This window comes from Enhydra lutris, unplaced genomic scaffold (assembly GCF_002288905.1).
Source record: "Enhydra lutris kenyoni isolate GAN:26980312 unplaced genomic scaffold, ASM228890v2 scaffoldscaffold74, whole genome shotgun sequence".
In the NCBI taxonomy this organism is placed as follows: domain Eukaryota; kingdom Metazoa; phylum Chordata; class Mammalia; order Carnivora; family Mustelidae; genus Enhydra; species Enhydra lutris.
The window spans coordinates 4,713,050-4,732,956 of NW_019154158.1; the positions used below are offsets into that span (position 1 = coordinate 4,713,050).

General features: G+C 45.5%; 2 protein-coding genes across 2 annotated transcripts; both read right to left on the reverse strand.

The window, feature by feature from the left end:
• Positions 1–722: 722 nt before the first annotated feature.
• LOC111160177 (Ts translation elongation factor, mitochondrial) lies at positions 723–12,203 on the reverse strand. Its single transcript, XM_022523075.1, has 6 exons — positions 12,102–12,203; positions 11,638–11,811; positions 10,886–11,014; positions 9,635–9,757; positions 3,324–3,411; positions 723–1,298 (listed from the first exon to the last, which is right to left on the reverse strand). Exons 1-6 carry the CDS (start codon positions 12,156–12,158, stop codon positions 892–894), a joined length of 978 nt encoding a protein of 325 aa, XP_022378783.1. The 5' UTR covers positions 12,159–12,203; the 3' UTR covers positions 723–891.
• A 1,425-nt stretch (positions 12,204–13,628) lies between these two features.
• LOC111160178 (EEF1A lysine methyltransferase 3) lies at positions 13,629–19,857 on the reverse strand. The gene is made up of 3 exons (XM_022523076.1): positions 19,598–19,857; positions 19,363–19,474; positions 13,629–14,335 (listed from the first exon to the last, which is right to left on the reverse strand). Exons 1-3 carry the CDS (start codon positions 19,772–19,774, stop codon positions 13,944–13,946), a joined length of 681 nt encoding a protein of 226 aa, XP_022378784.1. The 5' UTR covers positions 19,775–19,857; the 3' UTR covers positions 13,629–13,943.
• Between the last annotated feature and the right edge of the window lie 50 nt (positions 19,858–19,907).

The following is a 19,907-nucleotide window of genomic DNA, read 5'->3' on the forward strand; positions in this document are numbered from 1 at the left end:
GATCTGTATGTACCAGAGATTTTTAACTTTTCAAATAAAAATATCTGTATGTGCAAATGTAGTTCAGTATTTGGGGTTTGCCTGTTATGGTAATTATTTTGTGATGCAGGGAGAAACGTCTCCGTACTGGGGTAGGCAAGAGGCACTGCTGAGTGAGTTCTCTGGGGTAACTGGACCACTGTGAAGTCCTGTTTCTGGCACAAGAATGCCAAAATCTGCCTTACAGCTGTCCAGGAAACCTCAGTCCCCACCCATCTCTACCCCATTATCCAAAAGAGAAATAGGGCCATGTGTTATTAATTTCAGTAACGAGGCCAGAACCAGTGTGCACACCACAGCGGAGAGCCTTCAAAGCACACCATAGAGAGCAACACATGAACCACATTTTCCAGACAGCTCAAAGTTTGAGTCAACAACTCCCAAGGAATCCATGTGGCAGAAGTAACGTACTGGGGAACACACCAGGAGAGAAGCACCGTCCAGGACATCACAAAGTGTGCAGGGTCACAGAAGCACTAAGATCAACGGGGTTCGACATTTTAGGGTTACCATGATAGGTCTTGGCTGAAGGAAGCAGCAGCCCAACGGCTTACATCTGTCCTTCCAGATACTGGCGGCCCCTTCAGTAAGTTCCCCCTGCTGTTTTCCACAACCTGGCACAAGTCAGGCACAAAAAAAGCTAAACCCAGCACTACACAAACAAGGAAAAGATTCTACTCTTCTTAATTATATAGCAATTTTATTTAAAGCTTTACTCATCGAGTCTGTCATTTCTTTATAAACACCAATGAAAAACAACTTCTGGGTTTGAAGAGGCTTAGGAAATAACTTCTTTTCGTAATGATGTCCAAAGCTGAGGAGAAACCTTTCCTCCAGCCAAGTCTTTGGAACCTATTCAGCTTCTGCTGCCTCTTCGCCTTCTCCACATTCAAACCGCACGAAGTCCACGACAGACACCCCTTGAGGCTGCACATACTGTCCCAGCGTGATGGAGGGATCCAGCAAGTATGGCTGGGACAGCATCTTGGTTTCTGCCTCCCCGCCAGGCTCATCATCCAAAGAGCCAACAGAGAGAGGGGCCATGCCCACCACATGCTGCCCCAGGCGGCGGCCCAGGTCCTCCAGGCCTGCTCTGCACTCAGATGTCTCGCAGATGACCAAGGCCCCATACTTCCCCAGCACCAGGTTGTGGAGCGACGGGCTGTGCATTGCTCCATGGACGTAAGAGCCAACGTAGAACCCAGCTGGCACCTTCACCCATGCGGCTCGTTTAAGAGTCATGTTTTCTCCCAGTTTCCCTATAAAAAAGAAAAAACAAGTAACACACTTCTAGAACATGACACCCGTGGCAGTTACCAAAATATGCATAGAAGTGGCCGAGTCTGGGAGATAGACCTCTCTCCCCACATTTACACTATGAACATGGAGAGATACCATTTGCCATTTAAAGAAGAAAAGGTATGTGGGAGGAGTGCGTAGGGGTGGGAGAAATAAAGAACACCCTTATGGAACACCAACAACGTGCCACACTGGTACTTAAAAACAGGCTATGGTGTCCCACAGACCCTGGATTTGGGTCTCAGTTCCGCCCCTTACCAACTATGTAACCTTATGCAAGTGACATAACCCCATTTATGAATTTATCAAGCCTTTGTTTCCTCCTCCACAACACAGAGATGACATCACTTAAAATAACTTGAAAGCAGGGTTCTTAGGAGACATAAAGTAACATATGTAAATGCACTTAATTACATGACCTAGCACAGAGCGGCACGCACATGCCAGCTATCATTACTATGTTTGATGTAGGCTTAGAAAGTTCGAGCTACCGCCCAAGCTCACACAGCTACTACGTGCCAGAGCTGGAAGCAAAGCCCGCATCTCACTCCAAAGCAATTAGGTGTTTTCTTCCCCTGAAATTACCATCCCTCCCGAAAATCACCATAACTGACACAACTCTTCGTCATCCATGATAGCAGGAAAAAGTCCACAACTAAAAGCCCCAGAAAACCCAAACCCCATACCATCAGATAGTTTCAACTTCCTCTCAGCAAAAATAAAAATTCTCAGTTTTGTTTTTTTTTTTTAAGATTTATTTGAGAGGGACAGGGAGCAAGAACAGGGGGAGGGGCAGAGGGAGAAGTAGGCTCCCCACTGAGCAGGGAGCCCGATGTAGGGCTCGACCCCAGCACCCTGGAATCATGACCTGAGTGGAAGGAACTTAACCCACTGAGCCACCCAGTTGCCCCCAGCATTGTTTTTAAGAATCAAATATAATTCCAGGTTTCCCTGTCTCCTCAGGATGCTATCCTCTCTAACATAAGTCCAAATAAGCCAAAGGGTAGGAAAGAGGTTAGGAGACCCCAAAAGGTCTAGGTAAATATCCCTGCATTAGCCATAATTATATCTAAAAGTCTTAATAAGGGAAGAAATCTTAAAACAATTCAAAGCATTTGAACAGTAGTTAATTCTCAGAAATTGACAAGGCTGAAACACCCAGTTCTTCCAGAATTTCTTAATAAGTCCCATTCGCAGCTGTCTGCCTGGCTTCTCAGCCATGACTCACTAAAACATCATACATATTTCAAGATAACCTGATAAAAACAGAATTGATGCCTTGACTGGAAACGATGGATGAGCAGTAAATTCCCAGCAAGCTCTAACCCAGCCCTACTTCCCTCCTTCCATCAAGGACACGTAGGAAGAAAGCAAAATTCCCACTCGTTCTGGCACAATGATCCAGCTATGGTTCCTGTGCCCAGTGGTTCTGAAAGAATAAACCTTCACAAATTCAGGATCAGATTTTTTCTAAAAAAGAGCTCAAATTCCTACACATGATGCCCCCAAATATTCCTGGATCCCTTTATAAAGAAGGTGAGATGACTTCTGATGTAGTGTGTCTCCCACAGTGTATAGAGAGGTAGTCAACTGGAAGAAGTCAAAAGCCATCCCTGCCTAAAGACACGCTTTGGTCAGCCTGCAGAGTGAGGAAAATCATTTTAATTAGCTGCAAACATCTAAAAACTGAACTTTTTACACAGAAAGCTAAATTCTTTTGAAGGAATTTAAAAATTCTGACCATGCTGGGACCCCAAGGTAACAACTGGCTAGAGCCTGGTGGCAGTTTCCTTCACCAGTGTGAAAGTCTCAGGGAGCCTACTGCTAATGTCTAACGCACAACACAACCCACTTCTCACATTCATATTTCCTGACCCTTGTGGGCACATGAGCTTGCAATTCCTGATCAGGTGTGGAGGAATATCAAAGATACCAGGAGGTCCAGTTCATGATTTCCAGTTCCCACAATCCTTACAAATACTCACCAATTGCTAAGGCTAGCTGATCCTTGAGACAGCCTTCTCTCTCAGGCCCAGCTGGAAGTTCAGAAAGCTCAGAGGAATTCAAGAAGCCCTAAGTGCACACACACACAAAAAGAACAAATCTGTTCTGTCCCACTTAAATTACAAAGAGACTAGGCAAAAATAGTGTGTTTCTCAAAAAATGATTTAAGACACCTAAGTATAAATGAATGTTTTGGGGCTTTTTTTTTTTTTTTCAGATTTATTTATTTGAGAGAGAAAAAGCATTAGCGAGCAAGCCTGCACAAGGGAGGGGCAGAGGGAGAGGAAGAGACTCTCAAGCAGACTTCCTGCTGAGTGCAGAGCTCAACGCAGGGCTTGATCCCAGGAACCTGACATCATGACCTGAGCTGAAACCAAGAGTCAGACACTTAACCCATGGAGCCACCCAGGTGCCCCTTAAATGAATGTTTTCATTAAGCCAAAGATGTTACAAATTTATTAAGAGTCTATTTTTATCTCTATTATATTCTATCACTGTACCACCCCCAATTCTATCTCAATCCCATCCTCTGGCCTAACTTCTTCGACTGTAGTTTCCAAGAAATCAGGAACAGTATTTTCAAACAATCATAAAATGTTAAAGCTAAAAGACTGGTTGGATAAACCGTGGCACAGCCACATAATGGAAAAACTATGCAGCTGGGAAAAAGAAAAGATCTGCACGAGCTGCTACAAAGTATTTCCAGGTTATATTATTAAGTGAAAAAAAGCAAATTAAAAGAGTACATATCTAGGGGCAACTGCATCAGGCTCCACACTCAGTGAGGAGTCTGCTGGAGATTCTCTCTTTCTCCCTTTGCCACTTTCCCCGTGCGTGCACACTCTCTCTCTCAAATAATAAATCCTTTAAAAAAAAAAAAAAAAGAGTATGTGTGTGTGTGTATATATATGTATATATTTTTTTAAGATTTTATTTATTTATTTGACAGACAGAAATCACAAGTAGGCAGAGAGGCAGGCAGAGAGAGAGGAAGGGAACCAGGCTCCCTGCTGAGCAGAGAGCCCGACACAGGGCTCGATCCCAGGACCCTGGGATCATGACCTGAACTGAAAGCAGAGGCTTTAACCCACTGAGCCACCAGATGCCCCAAGAGTATGTATATATTATGCCATCATTTGTGTAAGAAAGATTTATATAAATATGCTATTTTTGCAAAAAAAAAAAAAAAAAAAAAGACTTAAAGGATACCCAAAACCAATGAAACTAGTTATCTACTGGAGTGGACAAGAATAAGGTAGAAAGGAGAGAAGGAGGAGTGAGACTTCTTTGTATGTATGCGTGTGTGCATGTATGTTACAGCTTTAACTTTCAGAATCTTGTTAATGTTTTACATTTTTTTTTTAACTTATTTGACAGACAGAGATCACAAGTAGGCAGAGAAGCGGGCAGAGAGAGAGGAAGGGAAGCAGGCTCCCTGCTGAGTAGAGAGCCCAATGCGGGGCTCGATCCCGGAATCCTGGGATCATGACCTGAGCCGAAGGCAGAGGCTTTAACCCACTGAGCCACCCAGGTGCCCCAATGTTTTACATATTTAAAAACAAAATTAGATTAACAAGAATTTGGGGGTAAAACCAAAATTAACTACACAGAAACATAAGACTCTAACTGTATTTCAAATGAATAATGTAACTTCACAGAAGGGGGGAAAAACTAATCCAAGTAACTTTGAATACAGTCCTTTGACCATGTAACTCCAATGTAAAGACAGAAACAACATCCAAGGAATCTTGAACTCCTTAATAGGCTTGTTATTTGCAGCAGTCAGGTATAGTCACTAAAACGATTTAGTGTGTATTGGAATGATGAGAAAATAAGTAAACACTGAAGTTGCTAAGAGCCAGTGTACTAACAGTGCAAGAAGGAAGATACAAAAATAGAATAGGGGAAGGAAAGGAAAAACCTGGGATGCAGGATTAGAACTGGAACACACACACACTTCCTGCATCTGTCTGCTGAAGGAGCAGAGCAGCAGTAGAATGCCAACTAATAAAACAAACACATGTAAAAGAAATTGTAAGAGATAGAAAAGTAACCATTATGTAATTATCAGTCATAACTGATAATTAAGTCATAACTGAACCTGACAGAGTCATGGATGGATGCTAATACTTTCAGGTAAAAGTTTTTTGATGAACTGGACACTTACACAGTCTCAAAGAATCTCCCATACAGACTACTGGTAAATTACAAAGAGAAATAGAGTAACTTCACAGTGGAGAAACCTGGAAGATACTACCCTGACCAAGAAGAGACCAAAATTAACATCATCAGGGACAAAGGGGTCACTCAGTTGGTTGAGCATCCAACTCTTTTTTTTTTTTTTTTTTTTAAGAATTATTTATTTATTTATTTATTTATTTGACAGAGAGAGGGAACACAAGCAGGGGGATTGGGAGAGGGAGAAGAAGGCTTCCCGCTGAGCAGGGAGCCCGATGCGGGCCTCGATCCCAGGACCCTGGAATCATGACCCAAGCCAAAGGCAGACGTTTATCGCCTGAGTCACCCAGACGCCCCTAGTATCCAACTCTTGATTTCTGCTCAGGTCATGATTACAGGGTTGTGGGATCAAGTCCCAGGTCAGGCTACTAGCTCAGTGCAGAGTCTGCTTGAGATTCCCTCTCTCCTTCTCCCTCTGCCCCTCCCCTGCTCGCTCCAGCACAAGCTCACTCTCACTCTCCCTCTAAAATAAATAAATAAATAAAATCTTAAAACCTTAGTACCATCGGTGTTGCCTGGGTGGCTCAGAGGGTCAAGTGTCTGCCTATGGCTCAGGTCGCGATCATGGGGTCCTGGAATCAAGCCCCACATTGGGCTCCCTGCTCAGTGGGGAGCCTGCTTCTCCCTCTTCCTCTGTCCCTCCCCCTCCTTGTGTGCTCTCACTCTCCCTCTCAAATAAATAAAATCTTAAAAAATAATAAAAAAATTAAAATTAACATCATTAGTAATGAGACCAATGGTCATCACATACCTCCTGATTCACCATCCTGGGAAATATACAGGATAATTTATTTAATATTCATGCTAAAAACCCAAACTCTAACTATGATGAAACACCAGACAAACCCAAATTAAAGGACTTTCTACAATACTGTCCTCTACTCTTCAAAAATGTCAGTGTGGGGGGGCGCCTGAGTGGCTCAGTGGGTTAAAGCCTCTGCCTTCGGCTCAGGTCATGATCCCAGGGTTCTGGGATCGAGCCCCGCATCAGGCTCTCTGCTCAGCAGGGAGTCTGCTTCCCTTCCTCTCTCTCTGCCTGCTTCTCTGCCTACTTGTGATCTCTGTCTGTCAAATAAATAAATAAAATCTTAAAAAAAAATTGAAAAGGAGCTTACTGGAAAAAAAAAAATGTCAGTGTGGGGCTCCTGACTGGCTCAGTCAGGAGAGCATGTAACTCTTGATCTTGGGGCTGTACGTTCAAGTCCCACCTTGGGTGTGGAGATTATTTAAAAATAAAATCTTTAAAAAAAAGGTCATTGTAATGAAAGACAAAGAAAGGCTGTGAAACAAAGAAAGGACACTAAACAAACATGACAACTAATTACAACTCATGAGACCAGACTGGATCCTGGATCAGAAGAAAAAGTGCTAGCTGGCAAAATATGAATATATGTCCTATATTATATAAATAAAAATATTGTGTCAATGTTAAAATTCTTTATTGTGATTATTGTACTGTGGTTACATAGGAGAATGTCATTTTTAGGAAATAACCTATTCAAGGGAATAATGGTCTTGTTGTCTGCAACATACTTGCAAAGAATTTCTTTAAATAGTGATGGGACACCTGGCTAGCTCAGTTGGTTGAGCATGCAACTCTTTTTTTTTTTTTTTTTTTTTTTTTTTAATTTGATAGAAAGAGACACAGTGAGAGATGGAACACAAGCATGGGGAGTGGGAGAGGGAGAAGCAGGCTTCCCACTGAGTAAGGAGCCCGACATGGGGCTCGATCCCAGAACCCTAGGATCATGACCTGAGCTGAAGGCAGACGCTTAACGACTGAGCCACCCAGGAGCCCCTTGAGCCTGCAACTCTTGATCTTGGGGTTGTGAGCTCCAGCCTCACGTTGGGGTGCAGAGGTTACTTAAAACTAAAATAAAATGAAAGCGGGGGCGCCTGGGTGGCTCAGTGGGTTAAAGCCTCTGCCTTCGGTTCAGGTCATGATCCCAGGGTCCTGGGATCGAGCTCCACATCAGGCTCTCTGCTCCGTGGACAGCCTGCTTCCTCCTCTCTCTCTGCCTACTTGTGATCTCTCTCTGTCAAATAAATAAATAAAATGTTAAAAAAAATAAATAAAATAAAATGAAAGAGCGATGATAACAATAAGTATATAAAAAGTAATACAACAAATGTGCCAAAATGTTAACAAATGGTGAATCTAGATAAAAGTACAATGTAGCTTATTCCAGAACACTGGCAACTTTTCTGTAAGTTGGAATTTTTTTCAAAATAAAAGTTAAAAAAAAATTAAAGGCCAAAAGGGAAAAAAATAAATGAAGCTAAAATGAACCAATATTTCTTGTTACAGATAATGAAACAGGGACAAAATAAGTGAATGGCTCAGGGTTATAGACTTACAGGCAGTCAAGATTAGAACTTCTAGGTATCTATATGTTGACTAATTGAACATAATAAAAAAAATTAAATTTAAATTTAAAATTAAAAAAAAAAAAAAAAAGAACTGGGTGTGCCTGGCAGGCTCAGTTGGTAGAGCATGCGACTCTTAATCTTGGGGTGATGAGTTCAAGCCCCCCTTGGGAGCAGAGTTTACTTAAAAAAGAAAGAAAATAGAAGATTAGAACTTCTAGTTTAAGTAGCTCATCTTTGAACATTTACCACAAGCTCTCAAGAGAAGGATACAAAGGAGAAAAAAGGTAGTAAAAACACACATAAAAAAATGAGTAGTTGGTTCGTTTTTGTCTTGACCTTAAGGATGAACCAAAGGCAGACTAATATAATTCCATCCTGATTCTCCTATGGACAAGAATATGCTTGTTTTCCTAAACTGTGCCTTCTCCAATATCTGTATTTACAAATCCTTTCCTTAAAAAAGAAAGAGAAAAAGAGAGAAAGAGAAAGAAAGAAAAAAAAGAAGAAGAAGAAGAAATCCTTTCCTCAGGCTATTCTAGATTTCTGAATACAAAGAAACATTCACTTGATTAGGGTGCCTGGGTGGCTCAGTCAGTTAAGTTTCTGGCTCTTGATTTCAGCTCAGGTCTTACTGTGGGATCGAGCCCTGCACCCAGCCGTACCCCCATTCCCCACCCCAGGGGAGCCTGGAGCCCTCCATAGGGCTCCACCCTTGGCAGGGAGTCTGCTTGGGATTTTCTTCGGCTCCCTCATCCCTCCCTAACCAATTCAGGCTCCCACTCTCACTCTCTCTAGAATAGGTAGGTCTTTTTAAAAAAAAAAAAAAGGAAAGAAAGAAAGAAAAGAAAAGTGGGGCACCTGGGTGACTCAGAGAGTTAAGCATCTGCCTTTGGCTCAGGTCATGATCCCAGGGTCCTGGGATCGAGCCCCACATCAGGCTCCTTAATCAGCAAGGAGTCTGTTTCTCTGTCTCCCTCTGCCTCTCTCCCTGCTCGTGCTCTCTCTGTATCTCTCTGTATCAAATGATTAAAAAAAAAAAAAATCTTTAAAGAAAAAAAGCTTCACCTGATTTGAAGGACTCTACACCACTGGCATTCATTCATTCATTCAACATTTAATGAGCCCCACCCAAATGCTGGGCCCACTCCTCTTTCACCAAAGACACAGTAGTGAAAAGACAAATTCTCTGCCTCATGAAACTCACACATTCTATTGGGGAAGATGATCAATATATAAATAAGTAAAAATATAATAAATACTTAGTATTATAACAAAACTTTTTCAATGAAGCAAAATAAGGGGCTAGAACAACAGGAAAGATGTTTCTCTCCAAAGAGATAACATTTAAGCAAGGACATGAAGTAAGGGAGTGAGCCATGAGGATGTCTGAAAAACAGGGAACAGCAAAGACCCTAAGAAAGCAGTGTGTCGGGGTGCCTGGGTGGCTCAATAGTTATGCCTCTGCCTTCGGCTCAGGTCATGATCCCAGAGTCCTGGGATCAGGCCCCTTACCAGGCTCCCTGCTCCAAGGGGTGCCTGCTTCTTCCTCTTCCTCTGACTGCTGCTTCCCCTGCTTGTGTGCTTGCACTGTCAAATAAATAAAATCTTTAAAAATAAAAATAGAAAAAAAAGAAAGGGGTGTGTGTGTAAATCCAGCATATTGACAGATAATCCCAAAACTCACTTTACTGTACGTGGAAAGTTGATCCTTTAGGTTCTGACAATGCAACAGGGTTCCCAGGGCAACTTGCTGGACCAACTGTTGAAATTTCAAATTTCTGGAAACAAAATCTGTCTCACAGTTTACCTGGTGGGAACAAATTGATGTTGTTTATAGGCTGTTTACGGAGAGTTTGCAAAAGTGCCATAAAATTGGAGAGTAAACCAAGGTACCGCAGAACAAGCTGCAGATTCAACAAAACAGAAATAAAAGACCCTAGAATTTTAAGGCTGCAGTTCCTCTCCTAGCTTGAGGCCAGAAACTGAATGAAGTGATTCTTGCTCCGCCAATGAGTTGGCAATGACCCGCACTTTCAAAAGATGGCTCCATAATGTCCCCCAAAGGACAAGTTCACCACTTGCCTGTGGCTGCAGGCCATGAACACCTAATTCTCCAGGCTCCTCCAACACCAAGCCACTTTTGCTATCAGCATGCTTGTCTCCTTTTCTCACTCTAAACTAACCCACATCTGACTCTTCACCAGTTGAAGCCCCTAAGCCTCCTCTAAAACAGCCACATGCTCTCCATCAACTAATACAATTCCTAGCTTGAAACTGTGTTCCAGGAAACAATCAGTGGCAAGTCATAAGGCCATACGAGACTCACATGTAGAAGCACAGGTTTGCTCCACCATCTCAAAGCAGAATATTCCTATGAAACCTTTTGTCGGCCAAAATGGCATAAAGCAAAAAATCAGTTACCATTCATTTAGATGGACGTGGGTGCACAAAATAAATCGACCTAAAACACAGAGGCTCACAAAGTTCAAAGGTATGGCAGCTTGATGCTGAGTGTAGTCTGGGCAGGGAGGAGTTTGGGGGCACAACTCTTGCCGTTAGGGTGCCCCTGACTCTAAAGCAACTCAAGGCAAAACCAACAGGGAATGCTATTTTCACTTTCTGCCTTTTTTTTTCCATAAAAGTGAAAGTGCTCTTTGAATTTCTTTTGGTTAACCAAAAACAAAACAGGTACGAATGTAGGTCTTTTGTAAATGTAAAGTGCGTAACTCAAACTTTCGAAAAGTGGGGGATATCTGTAATCTTTTTGACTTCTAGACCTTTATTCGTCAACATACCTGTGCATTTCTATACTTCAGTGAATTCCTAACCGTGGTCTCACCAGTTTAATGTCAACAACCTTTTGCGGTTCTCAAACACCTCTTCTTTCCACCCAAGGGACAGCTGTTCCTGGTTATCTGGAATTCTGACAACTCACCTCTACTAACACAGCTGTGTTTCCTTCCTGAAGTAGCCCAATCAGACCTTCTTTGGTCTTCCTGCCATGGAGTTTGGCAGCTCTGCTCCAGCCTTCCTTCTGGGCCTGTTTGTGGAGCCAGCTCTCTGCCTATAAATTAAAAATACAGCAGATGACAAAGTCATAGAATTTAGAACTGAACGGAGCTCTAAAATATGTTCAGGTTCCCTAATTCTTTCTGCGTCTCTTCAGTCCTATAATGGAAACTAAAGCATCTATCGTTTTCTGGCAGCCTACCACTGAATGCCAAATACCAGGCAATGTGCCTGGTGCTTTGGATAAATTTCATCTTCACAACAACCCCATGAAGCAGACAGTAGTATTTCTATTATACAGACAAGAACAATTCCACTCTGAAAGAGTAAGGTGTCCTAGATCACAGGGTTAGTGTGAGGGCACCAGAGTTTGAGTCCTGATGGGTCTCATTCCCAAAGCCCACACGAGCCCTTTGGGCTCCAAGCAGCAGGGAAACAGCATAGCCGTGTGCTTGGAATAGCGTTTGCTAACCATGGGATCCTGAGTTAACGGCTTCCGGAGTCAAAACACGGTCAAAGGGTGAGGTTGTCATTTAAGTCCGAATCCTACCCAAAGTTCCGCAGTTATGGGTCCCTGGGTAGCAGGTCTGATTCACTGCTCCCCAGCAGCACCTCCCTGAGAGACTGAGTTCGGGCCCTAGTACCCCGCCCCGCTCCCCTCGCCCTCCTCCCCCACACCTGTTTGAGATCCCCGCCACAAGTCTCCAGAGCTTTCTTGCAGTTTACAAAGGAGTAGCCTGTTTTTCGCCGCAGCTTCATGAGAAGCTCCTTGTTGGAGGCCGCAGAAGAGAGCCAGGGCACCGTGTGAAATGTGTGCCACGGCTGAAGCGACTGAAGCCGAAGGGGTCCCGCCTGCAGAGGTAAGAAGAAAGGGATGAGAAGCAGGAAGCAGCCAGGAACTCGGGCGGGTGGACAGCACGTCGGTGGAAATGCCACCTTAGGAGGCCACCTTAGGAGACACCTCCTCCGGGGGTGGGGGAAGGCAGCCAACTGGGAACTGGACCCCACAGAGAAAATGAGGTCGGGGGCTGGGGGGCGGGGGAAGGATGGAGTCGAACGAGGAACGGAAGGAAACACTGCGTTCCGAGCGCTCGGGAGATCTGCAAGGAAGGCGGGACGGTGGGAGGACCCAGACCCCTCACCGAGCAGCTCCCGGTCCGCGCGACCAGGTAGAGGCTCAACGACCGCAGCAGCGACATCTCTCTGACCCCAGAGTACACTGCCGCCGCCCGGCGCACCGGTGAGGCCACTAGCCTACGGCGCGGCGGCAGGGCCAAATCTCTTCACCGCAACGCGCCGAGCGAGGACTGCGCCACCTGCTGGCCGGGGTGGGCACATTCGCCGCTTCTACCTTGCTTTTGTAGACTATTGCACAAAGGATTTATCCCCCCTCACCTCCCCACTCCCACCGTAGATAAACTAACAGAAACCATGGGACAAAGTTGTCGCAAAATAGCAATTCAAGACATGTGGCAACATTTTATGTTTCTTTATTTCCGTTCATCTTTCATAGTTATCCATTTAGGACTCACGACAAACTTGTGAGGTAGGTGGGTGGGTTCAGAAATTTGGCCAAGGGCACCTGGGGAGGTAAGAGTGGAGTCCTTTCAACAAATCCTGTAAATATTTGTTGAGTGAGCAAAGTCTTTATTGGGCATCTACTGTATGCTGGGAGCTGTGCTAGACTTCAGGGAATTAGAGAAGAGTAAAGCACAGCCCTACCCTCCAAGATAATCTAATGGTGAGAAAATAGGGAACAGGCAAGTGACCACGTAAGATCATGTAAGTCCCATAAGATGAACAAACAGTGAAAGGGTCTCCAGGGAGAAAGAAATCACACCCAAACAGGAGGCTCTGTAAAAGTTTTTTTCAGGAAAGAGGCGAAGAGTAATAAAGATTTTGACAAGTAGACATAGCCCTTCCAGGCAGACAATCACCAAAAAGAATGAAGAAAACAAGGAATTTAGGTGTGGAAATAGGGAACAAAGAGTAGACATTTGGAATTTGTCCAGAGGTTGCAATACACATAGGAAACCAGTTGAAAATGAAAAAGAAGAGTAATTTGGGATCACACAGGATGGACTGAGTACCAAGCCAAGGAGTGTGTACTCTTGCTGTAGGCATCCAAAGCTCATCAGAGCTGATGTGGGAAGATCAACAGAGTTTGATAAGTGGCTTGAAAGGGAGGGAATGGAGGCCAGGAATCCAGAGGAGGTGATATGTGGCCCAAGGAGTAAAAGGGAGCCCCAAGCAGAGGTAGCTCAGTGGGAAGAAAAAAGAGGGGAAGACAAAACACATTAGCAAGGAAGGACCAACAGGGCTTGGAAACCTGAAGAAAACTCAGATAGATGAGAAGAACCTAGTACTTAGTGATCCCAGTTCCAGCTCCAAAAAGGATGAAGAAGCCATAGTCCAAAGGACAGCTTGCTGCCTATGTCCCCAGCTTCAGGGCAGGCAGGATTTGACCCAGTTAGGGCCATGATCCCACCAGACTCTGTCTCCAGAAGCAAGAAGTGGGTGGTCTGAGGTTCATTCCTTCCTAGTCCCCCAGCAAAAGCCTGAATTCTTTGGATGCAGAGATGATCTTCTTTCCCTTTAAAAAAGAATTCCATTCAAATCTGGCAGGGAAAAAAGTCCATTCTGCATTAAAAAAAAAAAAAAAAATACACCACAGCAGGACTGGAAGGGTTCAAGGACAGTCTATCTGCAACCACTGTTCTCACCTCCCATTTGTCTCCCCTATACCTAAAAATCTTCATTTCATCCTCTGGGAACAGGAACTGGGAACTTCCTTTGTGCTCTAACCCAGCGCTATCAGGGCTCTAAGATTCCTAGCAAGCAGGCACCTCCCTGCACCAGCCCAAGAGGGAAGGAGGAAAGAGGAGGCAAAGGAAACCCATACTTCTCTTCCTCGTGTTTATGGCTTTGGAGATACGGCAGTTCTTTTCTTAGGACAAGGGGTTCAGAGGAGCAGAAGGGTGTTGTCAAGCAGGTCTTGGTTCCCTGTGCCTGGCTCTATAGATGTTGACATTCTCATCCTCATCCCGCTGGGCCAGCTCCAGTTGGAAGTGCTGGGGCAGGAGGTGCTGAAAGAAGCTCTCTGTCCCGTGCTCCTCTCTCATCTTGGAGGCCAGATAGATGGTGCCATGGGGCCCGCATAGGTGTTGGAGGGTGCCCAGCAGCAGTGGGAAGGTGGGCTCCAGGTACACGATATCAGCCCCCAGCACCAGGTCATAGTCTCCAGGGAAAACATGCTGGTCAATCCCCCAGGACAAGGCTCGGACCTGGGCCTGACCTCCAGCCGGCACATTGGCCTGGACATTGGCCTGGATCTGCTCTAGGGCCAGGGGCAGGTCAGTGATGGTAACATTCCCCCCTGAGAGAGAGGAAGGAGGAGAAATGCAAGTCAGACAGACCAACCAAGGGGTCTCGGCTCCTACCCAGAAGGCCCAGAGACCGCAGGGCCTAGAGAACAGTGTCTTTTAGTGGCTTTTAGTTACCCTAACCTCCATCTCACCTGCTGCTGTCCTCATTGCTTTATGTTCTACAACATCAACGTTGTCTTTGAGCTGATCTTCAACCTCTCTGTCCAACATACAACCACTGGGCGTCACCAGAAGCCTGGGCAGGACCGAGCTGGAGAAGGGCTATGTATGCATCCAGCCCATACTGACTCACACCAAACTTCATGGGTCTGGAAAGCTTCCCAGAAGACATGGCCTCAGCAAGCCTCAAAGGACAAGCAGGAGTTAGTTAGGTGGAGCTTTCCAGGCAGAGAACAGAGAGTACAAAGGCTTGGGGGCGAGAGCATCACAAGTTCAAGGAAGGCTGAACCTTAGGGGATGTGGAAGGAAAGAGAGAAGTATCAAGACTGGAGAATAATGATGACATGCTAAGAGACTCAGGTTTGATTCTGAGGGGGGTAGGTTTTAAAGGCAGAAGCAGAGGGTGAGGATAATCAGATTAGCACCTCAGAAAGCTTCATTCATGCCAGAAATACATGTACTGAGCCCCTACTAAGTTCTGGCAGCACAGTGGTGAGCAAGATAAAACCTCAGCCTTGAGTGTTGTTAGAGAGGTAAAGACACACAAGGTACTGCAAAACAGACCCTGATCATGACGACTGTTACAAACACAGGAAAAGTTCATTCATTCATTCATATTTATTTTGTGCCTCTATGCCAGGTGCTGAGAATACAGCAGTGAACCAATCAGACAAGAATCCCTCCCCTCAGAGGGATTATGGTCTAGCAGCAAAAAATGGACAACAAACAAAACAAATCAAAGAAAATACACTGTACACCAGATGCTACAGTGAAGCATTAAGCAGAGAAGGGGGATAAGAATTGCTTCAGGGATGGGGCGGGGCATGTAATTTTAAACTGAGTGGTTGGGAAATGGCTCGCTCAACAGATTATGTTTGGGCAAAGACCTGAAGGAAATGATGGAGCAAACCACGTGGAACTCTCAGGCTAAATGTATCAAATAAGGGACTAATACGTGCCGAGACCTCCTCGGGGCAGGAGTGTGTCAGTAAGTCTGAGAAAGAGCAGGAAGGCCAGTGGCTGGAGCAGAGTCTGCTAGAGATGCTCTCTCTCCCTCTGCCCCTCCCCATGCTCTCTTAAATACATAAGTAAATAAATAAATATCTTTAAAATAAACAAATGAATAAAGGATCACTCTGACTGCTGTGATGAGAAAGGATGGCAGGGGGACAAGTTCAGAAGTGAAGAGACCGGTTAGGAGGCAGCTAACCCAGCTGAGAGGTGATGCTCGTTTGAACCAGGGCAGTAGCCACATCTGAGAAATGGTCAGATCCTGAATGATTCTGAAAGTACAGTCAGCAGGATGTGCTGAGAGGCTGGACACGATATACTAGAGAGAGGGGATGTTTGAGCTGACTAACTAGAAGACCGAACTGCTATCTACTAAAAGGAAGAAGGCTATAGGAGGAGCAGGACTGGAGAGGAAGATCATGAGTTCCTGTCTATGTGTTAGGTGCCCACCAGACAACCACATGAAGATGTCGGGAGGTAGGATGTTCCACAAACAAATCTGGAGATGGAAATGGGAGTTACAGGGTCATGAGCATAGAAACGGGATTTAAACCCATGAGGTGATGGGATTGCTTGGGAGTGGGGAGTACAGAGAGAAAAGGGAAGCGGTCGGGGCAGCGGGGTGGCTCAGTCAGTTAAGCGTCTGCCTTCGGCTTGGGTTGTGATCTCAGGGTCCTGGGATGGAGCCCTGCATCGGGGTCCCTGCTTGACGGGAAGCCTGCTTCTTCCTCTCCCGCTCCCCCTGCCTGTGTTCCCTCTCTCACTGTGTCCCTCTCTGTCAAATAATAAATAAAATCTTTAAATATTAAAAAATAAAAGCAAAAAGAAAAAAAAAAGAAAAGGGAAGGGGTCAAAGGACAACTCCAGTGCAAATGAGGTGGGCAGAAAGCATAAGTGTGGTACCCTGGAAATGAAAGGAAGCATTTCAAGGAGGAGGGAGAGTCAAATGCTGCAAAGTCAAGTCAAGTGGGCTCATAATCGACTCCTGTACTTACCAACATGGAGTTGGAAATGAAGCTCACCACCTTGGACTGCTGCAAATAAGGGCAGAAACGTGGAATGGATTGAGGGAAAAGTAAGACAGGAACTACAGATGAAGAAGATTAACTCTTTTGAGGAGTTTTGTTATAAAGCAGAACAGAAAAATGGGGTGGTAACTAAAAGAATATGTAGGACCAACAGTTTTTTTCTAAGAGAAAATATGGCATATTTATAGATGTAATACGTGTGTGTGTGCGCGTGCACACGCGTGTGTGTATAGAATGTTCCAGAGAAAAGAAAAAACTGGTAATGCAGGGGGGACAGGGGATGGGGAGGAGGTTTGCTGGAACAATGTCTTTGAGTAGATAGTTCGGGGTCCTGTTGACAAGTGGAGAGCTTGACTTAGCTAGGAACACAGTGTGTTTATCGATGGTAACAGGAGAGAAGGCAGCACTTAAAACACACACAGGTAAGTAGACATTGTGACAGGAACGTGGAAAATTTTCTATAACAAAATAGAAGCAATCAGAAGAGATGGGCAACAAAGCCATCAGCTGAGGGTGAAGATGGGGAGGAGGCAAGTAGAGGTTTGAAGGGAAAGAAGGTAAAACAGATGTTTGGGAGAACAGAAGAATACGTGCACAATGGAAGAACACGTGCACTGCCAGTAACAGACTAACTGGGCAGCGCTTAAGGACTTAAGTTTAGTAATGACAAATTCAAAACGAAACCAGTCAGCACGGTTGTGTATATACTAGGAGGCCTAAGCTAGCCTGGAGATGGGGATACCAAAGAGGCTTTCCCTTGGAAGTGATGTTTGAGCTGAGCACTGAAGGATGCATCTGAATAAACCAGGTGGTTCAAGGATTCCAGGCATAGAGTAGAGTCTGTACGAAGGCTCCACGGATGAGAACATCAAGACAGACTTGAGGCACTGAAAGAAGGGTAACTGACAGCATGAGGAGCACAAGGGAGGGAGAAGCACAGAAAGAGGCCAGAGAGGGAGGCAGGACCTTGGAAGCCATGCCAAAGTTTTTGGTTTGATCTTGAAAGAACAAGCACTCACTGAAAGATGGGAGTGAGAGGTGATTACAGGTGCATCTTGAAAAGATCACTCTGCTGGGTAGAGTGGGCAGAGGTCTGGGTGGGGGCAAGAAGTCAAAGCAGGAAGATGAGTTGGCCTAAATGTAGCAGGGCAGGCAAGTGCCCAAGGTGGCATGGACTGGGGAGCCATCAGTGTCGATGGGAAAACGTGAGATTTGAGAGATTTTTAGAAGATAAAATCAGTAGGACTTGAGTAATGGCTATGGGGGTGAGAAAAAGGGACATGTCAAAGGTGATATCTAGGTTTCCCATTGGGTAGACGATGCTTTGGTTCACTGAGATGGGGACGCCTGAAGGAGAAACAGCCTGGGTGCAGGAAGAACACAAGATCTACTTTTGGCATGCTTACCTTCCCATGGAAAAGCTTGAAGACACTTGGGAAAACCCAGGGAAGAAACAACAGTGGCCTGAACTGGAGATGGTAGGAAGAGGAGCAGACAACTGGGGAACTATTAAGAATCTATGACCCACAGGTTTGACTGATTGCCGAGATGTGAGCAGGAGAAAGCAAAGGGCAAGATGACACCTAGATTTCTTATTTGGCAGCTGGACGGAGGCAAAGGAGGAGAACCCAGTCTTGGAGCAAGTGGAAGCAGGTGTTCCCATCCATATTACATGCTTTTCTCCCATTTTAGCATAACTGTATACCTCTTCTCTGCTCTTCCTTCATGGAAAATTGCTTTTAACACTCCCTTGGTTTTGTGAGCCTGCTGTGTTCGCACCGTTCACCTTCTCACTTCATAGTGCTTCTCTTTGAATTCCCAGGGATCAAGGGACACATAGCCACAGCATGTCCGCTGGCTCTGTGCATACATCACCATAATTCCAGTACCATAACATCTGCCCCCACCTTCCCCACTAGACCATAAGCTCCTCAGGAACAGGAGAGGTGTCTCACTCACTGTTATATCCCAGTACCTGGCACGATAGAAGGCTCCAAACAGATATTGACTGAATGAACACAAGAATGAATGCCTGTCTCTGGGAAGACTTTCCTGAATGTGACCTAGTTGTGTTCCCAAGAACAAAGACATTTGCATTACTAGGGAGATGACATCATAAGTGTTTTAAATGAGTGTTTTGGGTGTGAGGTTTTGCCTGCCCATTAGATTATAAACTGAGGAGCTGTTTCCTTTGTAGTTTTGGATCCTTGAAAAAAAAGGGGGGAGCAAAATTTTCCTTACCTTTTCCTTCCCAAAGTCTGCGGTGCCTAATTCCTACCCTCACTCCCCCCACAAAAAACACCCTAACCCTCAAGAATTCACGCTTATTTCTCCCAAGCAGTCAAAACCCTAAAAAAACCTAATACCTATTCATACTAGAATTATAAAGCCCTCCTCGGGTTTAATACAAGCAGATTGCTCCCCCTACAGAATGCCCCCAAAGATGCATTTTGACAAAACACCATGTCAAAGCAAAGGCGGTTTTAAGTGACGGTATTATTCATGAAATCACAAAGAGCAAAAAGGTAGAAAAAAGTCCTACTCCTTCTAAGACCTGCCCGGTTTTTATTTCCTGCCCCCAAATCAACCACCGTGGGTGTTTTCTCTGGCACACAGAAAGAGGATGCGCGCGCGCGCGCGCACACACGCACACACACACACACACACACACACACACACACACACACACACACACACCGTTTGTTAAAAAGAGACTGGTCGGGTCGCAAATCACTCCCCTCCCAAGAATCCAGGGAGTGACAAATTTCTCCACTACCCAGTCCCCACCCCCACTCACTCCTATAACAAAGCTCACGCACCCTGCAGCGCGGCCAAGATTCCCACGATGCCCGTCCCTGCGCCCAGTTCGATCACTTTCTTGCCTCGGAAATCCACATTCTGACTTTCAAAATAGTTGCACAGACTCAGAGCCTACGGGGGAAAAGGGGGAGAGAGAAAGAAAAAGACTGTTGCGTGGATGGTTCCATATGGCAGAGGGAGAGTCCAGGGTCCGGACCTTCCGGGGGCCCTCGCCCAGAGCTGCCCACACCTCACCGCGTCCCACACGCGCGCCGCCACCCCGAGGCGGGAACCGAAGTTCTGTGTGATGCTCAGCACGTGCCCACAGAAATAGAACCGGCTTTTCTCCGAGTACGAGTCCGCGAAAAGCCCGACTTCCCGCGGGAACACGTATTCGGACTCTGATTCACGATCTGAGCAGGGGTCGGCCATCCGGATGAGAGCGCACGCGGGCCCCCCGGCCAGCGCTGGTATCCTGGATCTGGGACCGGCTGGGGGTGAGGGGCCGCGGGTCGCCTGGGCTTCTCCGTGGCACTGAGCCCCGCCTCCCAGAGTTTGCCCTCCT